Source organism: Bombus huntii, chromosome 2 (assembly GCF_024542735.1).
Source record: "Bombus huntii isolate Logan2020A chromosome 2, iyBomHunt1.1, whole genome shotgun sequence".
NCBI classification, from domain to species: Eukaryota; Metazoa; Arthropoda; class Insecta; order Hymenoptera; family Apidae; genus Bombus; species Bombus huntii.
The window spans coordinates 5,266,971-5,280,106 of record NC_066239.1 but is presented as its reverse complement, the minus strand read 5'-3'; the positions used below and the strand labels follow the sequence as shown (position 1 = coordinate 5,280,106).

The 13,136-nt window shown below is 33.6% G+C and overlaps 1 protein-coding gene across 7 annotated transcripts in view; it reads left to right on the top strand.

Annotated features, from left to right (window-relative positions):
* The window catches only part of LOC126877502 (uncharacterized), a 206,124-nt gene that overhangs the window by 125,848 nt on the left and 67,140 nt on the right, over window positions 1–13,136 (top strand). For 6 of the 7 annotated variants that reach the window (XM_050640208.1, XM_050640212.1, XM_050640207.1 and 3 more), the window contains one exon: window positions 11,968–12,198. The exons of the other annotated variant lie outside the window; for it this stretch is intronic. In XM_050640208.1, coding sequence (XP_050496165.1) covers window positions 11,968–12,198 — 231 coding nt within the window. The remainder of the gene's footprint in view (window positions 1–11,967; window positions 12,199–13,136) is intronic. 7 annotated transcript variants of the gene reach the window in all.

The following is a 13,136-nucleotide window of genomic DNA, read 5'->3' as shown; positions in this document are numbered from 1 at the left end:
AATAATCTTAAATCGAACTGTAAGAACAAAACTTATTTTCAGAATTCTATTTAAGAATGGAACATATAAAACACATCGTTTCAATAATTGCCAAAAATTTCTTTTTAAAGTAATATAGTTTTGCAAAATTACGAATTATTAAAGTGACTCTCGTAACCAGAAAATTCACAAACCTATCAAAGGAACAGGAGTGATAGTTCTCGTTATGAATATCTGTCGCAGAAAAATAATTTCCGCAGCAAGACCGCAGCAAGATTTCACTATTTTCTCATCTATCTTCTTTCTATATGTCTCCGCTTTCTTCTTCCGCCTTCTCGGGAAATGTTCAAATTTAAAGAAAGATATGACAAAAGTGAATTTTGCCTGGGAAACGCGCCCCGAATTATTCGTGGCAACACTTGGGCGATAATCCGTACGAAGCATAGAACCCACGAGAATTTTAATTCGACACGTTGCGACCAACAGACCAATTCCAGTGGAAAATGAATTCGAGTGAAACGAGAATGATGGCAGGAAAATACTTCGCGAATGATGGAAACGAAGGGTACGCAGATTAGAATTTTATTTCGTTCTGCGAAGGTTTTTAAATATAGAAATTCTAGATGCTAGAAGTTCGCTCTTTAATAAATTTCGGAAATATTTTCGGTAATAAAATTATTCTGGAAAAGTAGTGTTCGATATTCACATTGAATTATCGCGATATGTTCCAAATATGCAAAAAATATGTTACTTTTCGTGCAGACATTAGTTTCGAAAGATATAAGCAAGACCTATAGAATAAAATGTTTTTTAATAAAATAAATGGACTAATTAACAGTCCAACATTTGATAGCTTTACTATAAACTTCACTATTTGTTATATTACAATGGCGTTTTCAATTCAAAATTTATTAATTCAAAGTAAACTCCATCAATTAGAGAATAAGATCATATTAATTTGTGAACACTTTAATTAAAATTAATTTCAATCTAAAAAAGTATAATTGGAAACAAAATTGTTAATATGATGTTTTATAAGAAATGAAAATATAATAATAGCTTTTTCGAAAAAGTGAATGTGAAATGAAAGGAAGTAGAAATGAGGGTAATAAATGCTTCGTGACAAACGAAAATTGTTTGTCCTTGGAGATTTAATAAAAATCTTCTAAGTCTTTTAATGTATATATATATGTTATAATCCAACTGCAGATTTTCCTGCATTTATAGGATATTTGTAGATGCAAAAATGCACAGAATGCAGATAATTTGCAAAGATATATGAAATATCAAAAATATAGTACTCTCTATAATATCTAGTAAGTGGAACCATTTTCTACCTATATTTCATTTCTTTAACTATATTCATAAAGATATAAATTTGCATATACATCAGATCAGTTGTAATACTAAATGATATTAGTCACGTACCAAACGGTGGGAATCGAAATTGTTCAGAAGCATTGAAATTCTTGATGGCACGAAGATTAAATCAACCCTGGATTAATATCGATATCTGTGTTAGAAGTAAGTTTCAGTCCATGGAAATCAATTGCGAGTACTTGTCGCGGCGAATTGCTTGAACATGGAAATTGATGGCCAGCCAATTTACCGATACAACTAAAAAATGAGCAGAAGAGTGATTTTGTCACTTCTGATTTAAATGTATAATAATTATGTGTTATTATATTATTATAATTGTAATTATTATAATAATATTATATGTGTAATAATTATTCTCGACCCTTTACGATACTCATTTCTTTAAACTAATTTCCTATTCTGCTGTAAAAGTACGTGTAATTATAAAAATATTATTTACACATGAAACAGAGAAAAATGCTTTTCCTAAGGAAATAGCAGCATAAAGATTCTCTTTACAAAACACTCAAAATAATTGAAATAGTTTCAAGTTACAAAGAAGCATATAAAAAAGCGATTGGCACGAGAAGACATTAGTTTTAGATTCAACTATTCAAACAAAATAATATCAAATCATATATTTGCAAATTTCTTTAGTGAATCGTAATTATACTATATCTGTTATCAGAGAAAAATATCAAGGAGATCGTTCGGAATCATTCGTTTGATACAGGAAATACCTTCGATTCAAGAAATTCCTACGTTTTCCATTTTTACACAGTTTTAGATTGCCTTTGCAAAATTTCTGGAAATTGTTCTGCTGGTGGAATTTTTAAATAGAAATGCTCAAATAGTCGACATTTCGTCACATTAATGATGCAAGAGAAAATAGCAAGGATGTGTTAAATGTCACTTCCATTTCTCTAGACATTCACCGTGCGCGTAATACAGCTTCTTGTTCGTGGAGGTAAAGCCCCATAACATAGAATTCCAGCTTTCTTAGCCGATGGGGACAAGTTTTGTGCTTGCAAGCACGTAACTACGAGTACGTGATATCCGTGACAGGAACGTGCACAAAACGTGTCACCAATTTTGACAAGTTTCTTGAACGTTTTACGGTTATATACTTGGTGAGAAATTGCCTTCTTATAAAGACGATGTTCTATCGAAAATATGTTTGAAGTGACACTAATTTCAAGTACCTGGCGAAGGAATTTAACGATGATATAAATTTACTAGGAAATCGTACTAGATTAATTGACAAACTTATCAAAGAGTATAGTTCCTTTCATCAAGAATCAGCTTTACTAATATTCTACGAAACAGTAAAAAAGTTCAACTGATGGAATTGGTCAATATATTGGCAACAGAACAAAAAGTAACGCGAGAGGAAATTTTCGGATAGCTCTATTCGAGTCTGCACGAAGATATTGTATTTTTTATTTCACACGATGACACGAGAGCGTTAATCCGAAAGACAGATACTGTCGAACAGTCAGATCGAATCGACAATTTGCAAATTGAAAATGAAACTAGGGATAACAAAAATGGTGTATTTCGTGCGCAAACTTCGTGCAACATTAACAAAGATGAAATGAAAGGAAGTACAGTTACATTTACTTCCCTCTAAAGTGAAATTAATTGAAAGTAATTTGTCTCAAAGAGAAATTAATTAGATCTAGCGAAAGTTGAATTATTCACTTTGCGATAGTTCACGTGCGTTACGCTCAAATTATTGCGCGTGTGGCACCGAAGGCGAAGATTGAAATATTTTTGAATATTTAACACAATAATTAAAATTCATTCATTCAACTACTCTAAGCCCTCCATAAAATTAGAAAGTGATGCAACGAGATTTTCTTCAATTCTCCGTGAAACAGATATTTTCTGAGCAATCCGTCTTATTTGACACTGCTGTACCAAATTTTATTTTTGCAACAAATTAACTATTATTCGTTTCTTTTTTTTTTTTTGCAAATTCATTTTAGAGTAAATACTATTACGATACAAATTCTGATAAATGAGATATATTCTTTTGCAGTAAGAAGTTACTATACGATAAAAGGTTCGCTTTTCAAAATGAAATAAAAAAGACATAAAAATTTGTGTTTTTGGCTTTTAATTTGTGTAAAATACAATAATTATCTATTTTGTCTTTGTGATATATTTATTTTATAAAATTACTCGAATACTTTACTTTAATTGCATTATGTCACTGAACATTTTCGCCAGGCAAATTGACTGCCAGATTTAAAAAGCGACAGAAACGTACTATCGTGATCGTTCAATTTAACAGTCTCTCTCGCAAACGGGTCGCATTTTTTACGGTCCTGTGTTACGCATGTGAAGGGAAATTAAGGTAAATTTGCTGGGACTGCTCAGTCAACGTGTAAAATGAGAATGAATCTCGCCTCGAACTGGTTTCATTCGATTCACTTGCAAATTAACGTCAATCAGTGCTTTTTAGTCGACACTTGATTTCCGTAACAATAATTACAATCCGCACTGAACCAGCGTATAATACGCGGAGGAAAAATAAGATAATATTATTTCAAAATGAAATATTATACACATATGAAGAAAGAAGAAACTGTAACTAAACTCAAGAATGTAATTGTGTAATTATATAAGACATATAATTATATAAAAATAAGTGAAAAATATTTAAGATTCTATTCCTACCTGATTACCTTCTTTTTAATTGTAATACCAAGGTTGTCATCAAATTATAAAATATAAATGAAAAATTCTGGTAAAAAGAATCTTTATTTGAAGCCACCAGGAGAAAAAAGATAAAAAATATATATATAGTAAACAAAATTAAAGTCGTGTCATCAGCTTGGTTCAGAAGTAATTTCGCAGTCTTTTTCGCGTTATACCACAGCAGACAAGATCTTTTAATACCATTAATGAGATTTAATAACGTCGATGCTGTGTAGCTCTCGCGAACGGCAAGTTAATTACTTTCAAGCCAATTACATTTTATATTCGAGTGCGACGAGATACGTGGCTTGCCTTAGCTTTGAATCGAAGCATCCTTTTAGTATCTAACTGACACGTTTTTACACTGCATGCATTAAAAGCTAAATTCAAAAAATGAAAATTTATAATCTAAAGACGACGCAAATGTTCACTATACAGGGTGTTCGATAAGTGGGTAAACAGTTCTGGAAGGACAGAACCATTTCGACAGCCAAAGAGAAATGTTAGGAGAATTGTATAAAGTTGGAATTAATTGTAGACTTAGTATAGGTTTAATTGTCAATAACAAAAAACAAAGCTGGAAACGCAATTCCTTTATTCTTGATTTTCATCTTGTTTTAGCTTCAAGCATCAAATGAAAAATTAAGAATAATTGCATAAAAACCACATATGGATGAGTTAAAAAAATTTCATGAGAAATCAATAGAAATTAGGTAGCTCATTCCCTAACAAAGTATATGCTTAATTACTTGGACTACGTTGTTACGGTTTCCAGTCAGACGCAATAAGGGCATACCATCTGGGAGCTTTAATCAAAAGTCGAGCTCTCGAAAGACTTTGCAACAAATTCCTGCAACTTTGATTTAACAAGCTTTGCCGATCCTCGAGTAGGAAGTCGACTCGAATCTCTACGTAGGCGTATCAAGAACTCCTCATCTTCTCGAATCACAACTGTCGTTTATTCAATGTCGAGTTCCTCTGTGTTCAATGCGTGTTCATACACCAGTATTTTTATTCTCTTTTATCATGTTGCAAAGATATTACCACTTATTTTTGTTGAACATTTTTGCACATCGTAATCGGATAACTATGTCGTACAGGATTAAACTACCACGCTTAGTTTTATTAAATTCTTGTTCATTGTTACGTCTACAGATACGAACCAAAATAGGAATTATTTTGTAGCCAACATTTCAAGTAGTATATGTAGTTATATTTTTTTTTAATTTAACAAAACTCGCCTCTCTCTTTCTGCGAGAAATTTGCGAAATAAGAATTTATTTATAATTTCTAGCAGTATTGCGAAACAAAAAAATATTGCTTGAATACATCAAATTGTTTGAAATAAACAATTAATATTTCTTATTTGGAAACATATTATACAAGAAACAATTATTAAGAAATAGGAAAATTATCAGATATTACCATAATACTTGAGCGATACTTATTCAGAGCTCAAATCAAAAATAGGTGAAATTTTTCTTTATCGCGATTTGATTATTTTACTAAAACATTCGAAAGGTTAATTTGAATTACCATTACGAGTCTTGGATACATCACAGTTTGTGTTATAATACTTTATTGATAACATAACCCGAAAAAAATTGATCCTATGACAGAAACATTAGCGATGAATAACTTTTCTAATTACGAATAAGAATAATTAATCACCATAAATTAACTACCTTAAAAGAATGTATAAATGAATAAAGTATAAAAATAAAAAAATATAAAACAAAATGAAAGAAAAGATAGGAAATAACATATAAATTTTTATATATGGACTATATGAAGTGTAGTTTTTGGAGGAATGAATCAATTTATTATAACATATGTAAAACGATAGCTTAATCAGTCTAATACTAAAAAGCAAACCGTGACATTCGGAATCCAATATTAGCTGCTTCGAGCTATCCGTCACTACCATCTGTGTTAAATTTATGATTGTCGCTGCCATTCCGAGACTATAAATTTAATATGACTATATAAATACATCGTTTGATTGTAATTGATTTTCTTATCATCTATCGAGCGGGCATTATTGTCTTGGATAAGATCTTTAGCGTCGAGATAAATGAACGATTGGGCGGCAGAAAACTGGATTTACAAGCGTGCTCAAAATATAGTTCTTGAGGATGTATAAATCATTGTGTTGATTAGACTATTGTTTGGAACCATACGGATTCCCGCCCAATAGAAGTGACATAATCTAATGGTGTCCTCTGACTATTAATGTACAGGGTGTCCTATAAACGTATATCCTATTTCACTTTGTTTTCGAGTTATAACAGGTCTTCCTTTACAATAAAACATCAACGTATGAAGATCACTGACGACATAAAAACATTTGATCAAAAAATTAAACAAAGTTTCTAGTAAATATGAACCACATCTGCACAACTGGAAAGAGCAAAATAGTCATTGATGAGGCATCTGCATTTATTCTTGGATACCTGTATATCGTCAATATTTCAAAGTTTTCAACTAAAAGGATCAATACGTATTGTCCATATAATATTGTCGACATTTATTGACGAATCGCGTTTTCGTTGAGAATTTTGAAATGTTGACAATATCATTGACTGTCTGAAGGCACCCTGGGACACTAACATGGTGTTTCATAGAATTTAGCAAAAAAGATCCGTGAAAATACCTCTTAACAGATTCTTCACGCTACAAATAACGCAACTTGAAGCACGACAATCGCGTAGTTCGCTCATAGTAAACGTAATTTCGCACTATTTCCCTCTTCGTCCGCCGTTTTCAACAGAGGGAATGGATTGCGTGGTAATTAGAGCGAGAACATTTTTTTCGTGCGCACACCGTGGCCGACGCTTCGTATTTCACATAGAAAATCCCTCATTTTCCATCAGATTAAGGCCAGCTACGTGCTAGTTCTGTTTCACGTTTCGCCCCTGATGTTCCATCATATACGTGGCCGTAATTCGTCCACCATCGTGAATCTGGTCCAGACTATAATACAACCGTCTCTCCTCAAATCCGCGCGAAATTACACCGGTACGAACAAAAAAAAAAAAAAAAGGGAAATACATGAATGGGTGAGGGTAGCCGCGTAACAATGCGATCAAAACGAGATACGTGACCGAGAGCAGAATCGCAAAAGGGTGAACTGACGCTTGAACGCGACGATTTCGAGAAATACCGATGGGTGGAAAATTTTCAAACGATTCGATCGATGTTGTTGCCCCTTGTTTGCTAGTCCAGTTGAAACCGACCTCGATTATTTAACAAATTGACTGTCATGTTGCTGATTCACGTTTGTTACAGTGCATTATTTGCAATAACTAAAATAAGATAAGTTTCATGAACTAAAAGATTTTCAACGATGTAAATGACTCGGATAAGATTTTCTGAAGTAAGTGCGCAAAGACAATATAATATTTCGAAAATATTAAACGTTACGATGCAGTATATTTGTAATACATTGTTGTATATTTATGAAATGCAATTACGATTATGGAATAAAGAAAGTCTATGAAATATGGTTGATGATCAAGATATAACGTAATTTCCCGAGATTAAAAAGTTTGATGAGTGCGCAGGACGATCAAAATAAAATACAAGTTAGATGGATTAAAAAGTTTGACGAAGATCAAACTACGATATAACTTGGAAAGATTAAAGAGATGTAGAGTGCACAGTGCACACTCTGATCAAAATACGGTTCATCTTTGAAAACTTGAAGTTTGACGGATGCGCGGAAAATTTAAACTAAAGTACAAACTCTTAAAACGATATAATTATCTCTAAACGAATATGTAAATTCACGATCTCACAGTTGCATAAAAATTACGACGAATTTAGAAAATCTATTCAGATCAGTTATTTTTGATCAAAAATAGTGAAACTTCTCTAATTTTTCTCTCAAATCTATCACTTATGGGAAAAACACTGTAAATTAACAGCGTGAATACTCTGCATAATATTATCTATTAATTGTTTTTGTCAAATATAATTCCATTTCATAAGATTATAGAGTTTCTTCGTAGCTATCTATTACACCTTCTTTCATCAGCCACTGTATCTGTATTGTCTGCTGTAATGTCTAATAATTGCATAATGCACACAATGTTCGGCTTCAATGCTAAATACATCAAGATCAATATGAATTACCACGCGTGCAGTACGAACCATGCAATTTGCAGAATCAATATCTGGCCAGTGCATTATCCAATGCCATAGCTCATAATATCCACATTAATCTGACGAGGTAGGTTCTTGAGTATAGAAACATATCGGTGTCCATCTTAATGCAAGAAGTCGATCTTTAAGAGTATCAGGGAATCACAGAGGAAATAAAAGTTCTGGTTAACCAAATCCAAATTTATTACTCGTGATCGTCCTATCTCTGTGCTTCGTGCGATGTATCGCCCCCCTCGCTTTGTGAATTTCTCAACTACGGAACATTTAAATGCATTGAAAATTTATTGGTCTACGAATCTGATGGAATGTGCGCCCGTCGATCATTTCCGATGTACGAACAAGATAGATCGAAGCGTTGAAATTTTTGAGAAATTGCGAATTGCTGTTTGTTTAGAAATTGAAACGTAGAGAAATTTATAATTTACTAGAAGAAACATGAAGGCAAGAAGAAGAAGAGAGACTTGCGAGGAATCAAACTGAAACGTTTACAAAATATTCTTTCAATTCCTTCGAGAGGATTACATTGAATAATTTTGCTTCCTGGGTGGAAGAAGAATTGATCGAAGATTTCCCTTTTTTTCTAATTGAAAAGATGAATAAAGTTTTTTAGAATTTGAAGTAAGTACAATCTTGCCCAAGGTGCTTCAATGGAGGTAAATTTTAAAATAAAGTAAAATTGAATACGGTAGATCCTCATTGATTCGAACAGTTCGAGGATAAAGCAGTTCGTATTAGAACAATATTACAATGTAATAAAAAATCCATAAATTCTAAAGCTAAAATTCAAATTTACAGAATATCGCTAAAGAATGAAGAAATTACTGACAGTATGACATATTAATGTACGAAACTTAAAGCGAATATTTTGTACGCTTCCTCCTTTTTACTTGCATCTCGCAGCTTAATGTAAAATTGTAACATGTTAATTTTTCCCCTTTTCTTAATACTTCTCTTCCTCTACTCATGACGTCGTCCTAGCGTTTCGACATTTCCACCATGATTCTCATTTTGCTCACGAAGACCACCGTCATTAGGTATTCCTGTAGACTCGATATCTCGCGAACTCTTGGCTTGCCGTGTTCCGCAGAAAGGTAGGTCTCAACTAATCACGTTGACCGACCACTCAAGAATACATAATGGTGCCGAACATTCATTTTCATGACTCATCAGTGTCGATCGCGTATCACCCACGACGAAAGACCAGCGAGAAAACATTACGATAAAAACTGAAGAGAAATTTTCACGACTTCGTTAGCGTCGATCGTGTTCTCATTGAGAAATCGAAAACTGAAAAGGAATTTCCTCAGCGGATGGTAGTGCAGACGTTAGTTCGGTTCATGGAAAACAAATGGAATTGGTGTTCCGTTGAATCGGATGATGAGATTTGCCATGGGAAAGACAAACTCGATATTCTACAATGCGATGGAGATGGACAGACGGACACAGAGTAAAATGAGTGAATGTGATCGCGTGCGTGCGAAATTACGTTAGTGGAAGGATGCTGGAAAATTGAAAGAGTGAGAGATAAAAGGAAGAGAAAGGGTGTGTGCGGAAAAAAGAGGGAGAATGGACGATCAATTTTTATTATTTGACCTGTTAACGATCCCCATTGAAGAATCAAAGGTTAGAGCGAGCTCTTGTATATGGAAACGTTGAATAGAAGGCTTTAATACAATATGCCGGATACTTGAAGCGAGATGGTAGAAAATAAAAGAGTTTCACTAGCAAACGATCGAAATCCACATCAAAAAAAGAAAGCAATTTAGTTACGCTTCTCTTCTCGGACGGTATTATAGAGTAATTCGGGTCATTTGAAAGAGAGAGAGAGAGAGAGAGAGAAGAGAGAGAGAGAGAGATGTTTTCGGCATGTTACTCTACGTAGATTGTTTACAATGAGGGAGAAATACTGTCGCCTCGTAACCTCGTGCATTTACATTTACAACCGAAAGACAAAATTTTCTTAACCCCTTGCCTTACAATCTTTTCATTTTTAGTAATTGTTATCTGTTCGTAATTGCAATGCTATATTAAATATAAAGTATGAACAAATTATATCCAATGACGTACTGTGGTTATGCATTAATCGTCAGATAGAAAAATTGAAATTAAAGTTGGAGTCTAAACTAGAAATTTATTAAGAAATAATAAAATCTCCTTTTGCTGTATCGAAATCATAATTCGTACACGAGTATACCACAGTATTATGAGGCAAGAGATTGGGCGATTTTCTGACATTATTTTCAGCTTAAATTGTGTAATCATTATGAACGTAGAATCACGCGATCCGAGTTTAAGGGGAGTCGTTAATCTTCCTTGGATATTTAGAAATATTTTGATTTCTCTGCACTGCATGATATTAAACATGACAGTTTAGTATTTTGTATATACAGAATATACAAATAAAAAATTGGACTTTGATTTGTGAGTAATTAATATTATAAATAGTACACTAAATTCAGATTTTTATACTCAGTATCTTAGAAATTTTAACGCACCTTTTGTCGTAGATTCGTTCGATTATCAAAGCACATTTAAGACGTAGAATTATATTCATGGCTAAGTTCTATATATTAATTAGCAAAGAAATATGAATATCACACAAACAATGTTTATTGCAATATTAATGACTTAAAATAAAGAGCATGGTCGCACAAGTTTACTGTAACAGCACAATTAGTATAACTACGTTATACTAATCAAAAGGAAGATTAATGAGTCGTATTTATCAAATAACGTGTATTCTGACAACGAAAGCATTAAACATTCTCCCTAATTTATTGCAGCATATGCGATAATTGTAGTTGGAACCAAAATCTTTGACTGTTTAAAATTATTCAATCGTACTATGTATTTTGTCATGAGACCAAGTATGTTTGAGTGTTTAGTAGAAGTCTTTGACCAGCTAACAAATTATAAATTAATAGAAGGATATCTGATTTCATAGTTATTCGATGATTATTCTTTAAAAAGTATAAATGATAATATCAAAATTATAAATATTTTGTGCGATTAATTGCTATCTTGATAACGCAAATAATTTTTTACATGTATTTTATATTTTTGTAAATTTCTTTTCAGTATTTCAGGAAGTTAGTTATTATTTCCGGTTTATCCTAAATTATTCCTTATATAGTCTGTACTTTGATTCCAATATTCATTAACTCTTAATATTAACGTTAATAAACTAATCAACACCATTTTCATTGTTAACTGGTTATAAGTGTACGTGTCTTAAACCCAAGTTATCGAAAGAACATCCAACAACTGTTGAAGTCGCTCGAATGGTTGTCGTTCGCATGTACGAAAACAAAATCACGTATCTAAAAATATTTGGAGAAACCTAACATAAACGATCAAAGGCATTGATCCCAACTATATCTACGAAAACATACACACAAAGAAAGAAGAACGTGAGGGTATGTGTGTGAGCGTAACATCTCGACGAAACCACTATGCTAGTGAGAGTGAAAGTTTGTGCGATTGTTGAAAGGTGACGCTGAAAAGTGGTGGTGAGACAAAAAAGCGAGCGAAGAAAGGAAAACCGAGAGAAAGGTGGAGAATGAGTGAAAAAAAATGGAGAGAAATGAGAAGAAAGGAAAAATGAGACGGAAGAAAGAAAAAATGGGAGGAAAGAGAGGAAAAATAAGAGGGAAGAACGAAAGAAAGCGAGGAATTCCCGCGAAGTCGAGCGAATGGGGCTAAACGAGAGGGAGAGAAAGAGAGTGAGAGAGGCAACCCGTCGGGGTTCTGTCTTCTTCGCAGGTTATCGGAGCTGTACCGTCGAGGCACCTTCTCGAGCCACGGAGAGTCTTTGGAGAAGGACGCCCCGGAACTGAGCGCAACCTCAACGACCTCGGAATCCTTGGAGAGCAATGGCCTCGATACAGAGATACCAGCTGCAGCCAGGAGACCCCGTAGTACAAGGGGCTCGCAAAAATGGAGTAACGTACGCGCCGTCATGGCGCTATATTCCTCCCTACGCAAGATCAAGAGGTACTCCCGTCATTGCTCGATATGGACGGTAACCTCTGAATTGCACTCTCACCCGTCACTCTGCAAACTCGTTTTACACGCCACTATCCACTCTGACACGTGTACATTGCTGTACATACATGATGGTATACAGTGGCTCACGCAAGTATTCGAACACTTGCCATGGAATTTCTTTTGTATGTTAGATTGTGTAATGTGTTCTTAGAAGAAAGTCTCTCTCGAACTTTATTAATCAAAGTCGCATTACATTAATGTTTTCTTAAAACAGCACGTCGAATCTTGTTACTTTTTGCGCAAGGTCTATCTATAATCAAGATGTAAGTTTTAATTTTTATAACATTTTTCGAGGTATATGCATTAACGAACGGCGAGTAAAGTTTTACTCAACTTAATATTACGTGCATTATACGAAATTGTGCGAAACTTTGTTAGCACTTTTATGGGACACGACTATCATGACTGTAACAGTACAATTCGAAACTAATGGAAAAATATATATAGAAGCTGCGAGATACCTGCTGCAAATACACGTCTAGTGAAAAACGAATGTACGTCGTGGATAGCAATCTGAAACAATTAACGTTGATAAAGATGATCTGACCAAATATTTTGGATTACTAATACAGCGAATACTTGACTGTTCAAATACCTTGGTAATTTGTGTGAAGTGTATGCTTCCAGTATATACATTTTGCATTTTGCACCGGCGCAGCATCGAAGTTACGAATGAATTAGGTTGCTGAAGGTTGTATTTTGTAACTTCTATATATATTTTCAATTTCGTTTCAAATTTTACCAATATAGTTGCGATAGTCGTGTTTTGTTACAATGCTAATGAAATTTTAAAATGTTTCGTATAATATATGCGTAAAAAGTTTCTAGGAGTATGCGAACATGTTCGTGAGTCACTGTGCATAGCACACACAGACGGTACATTT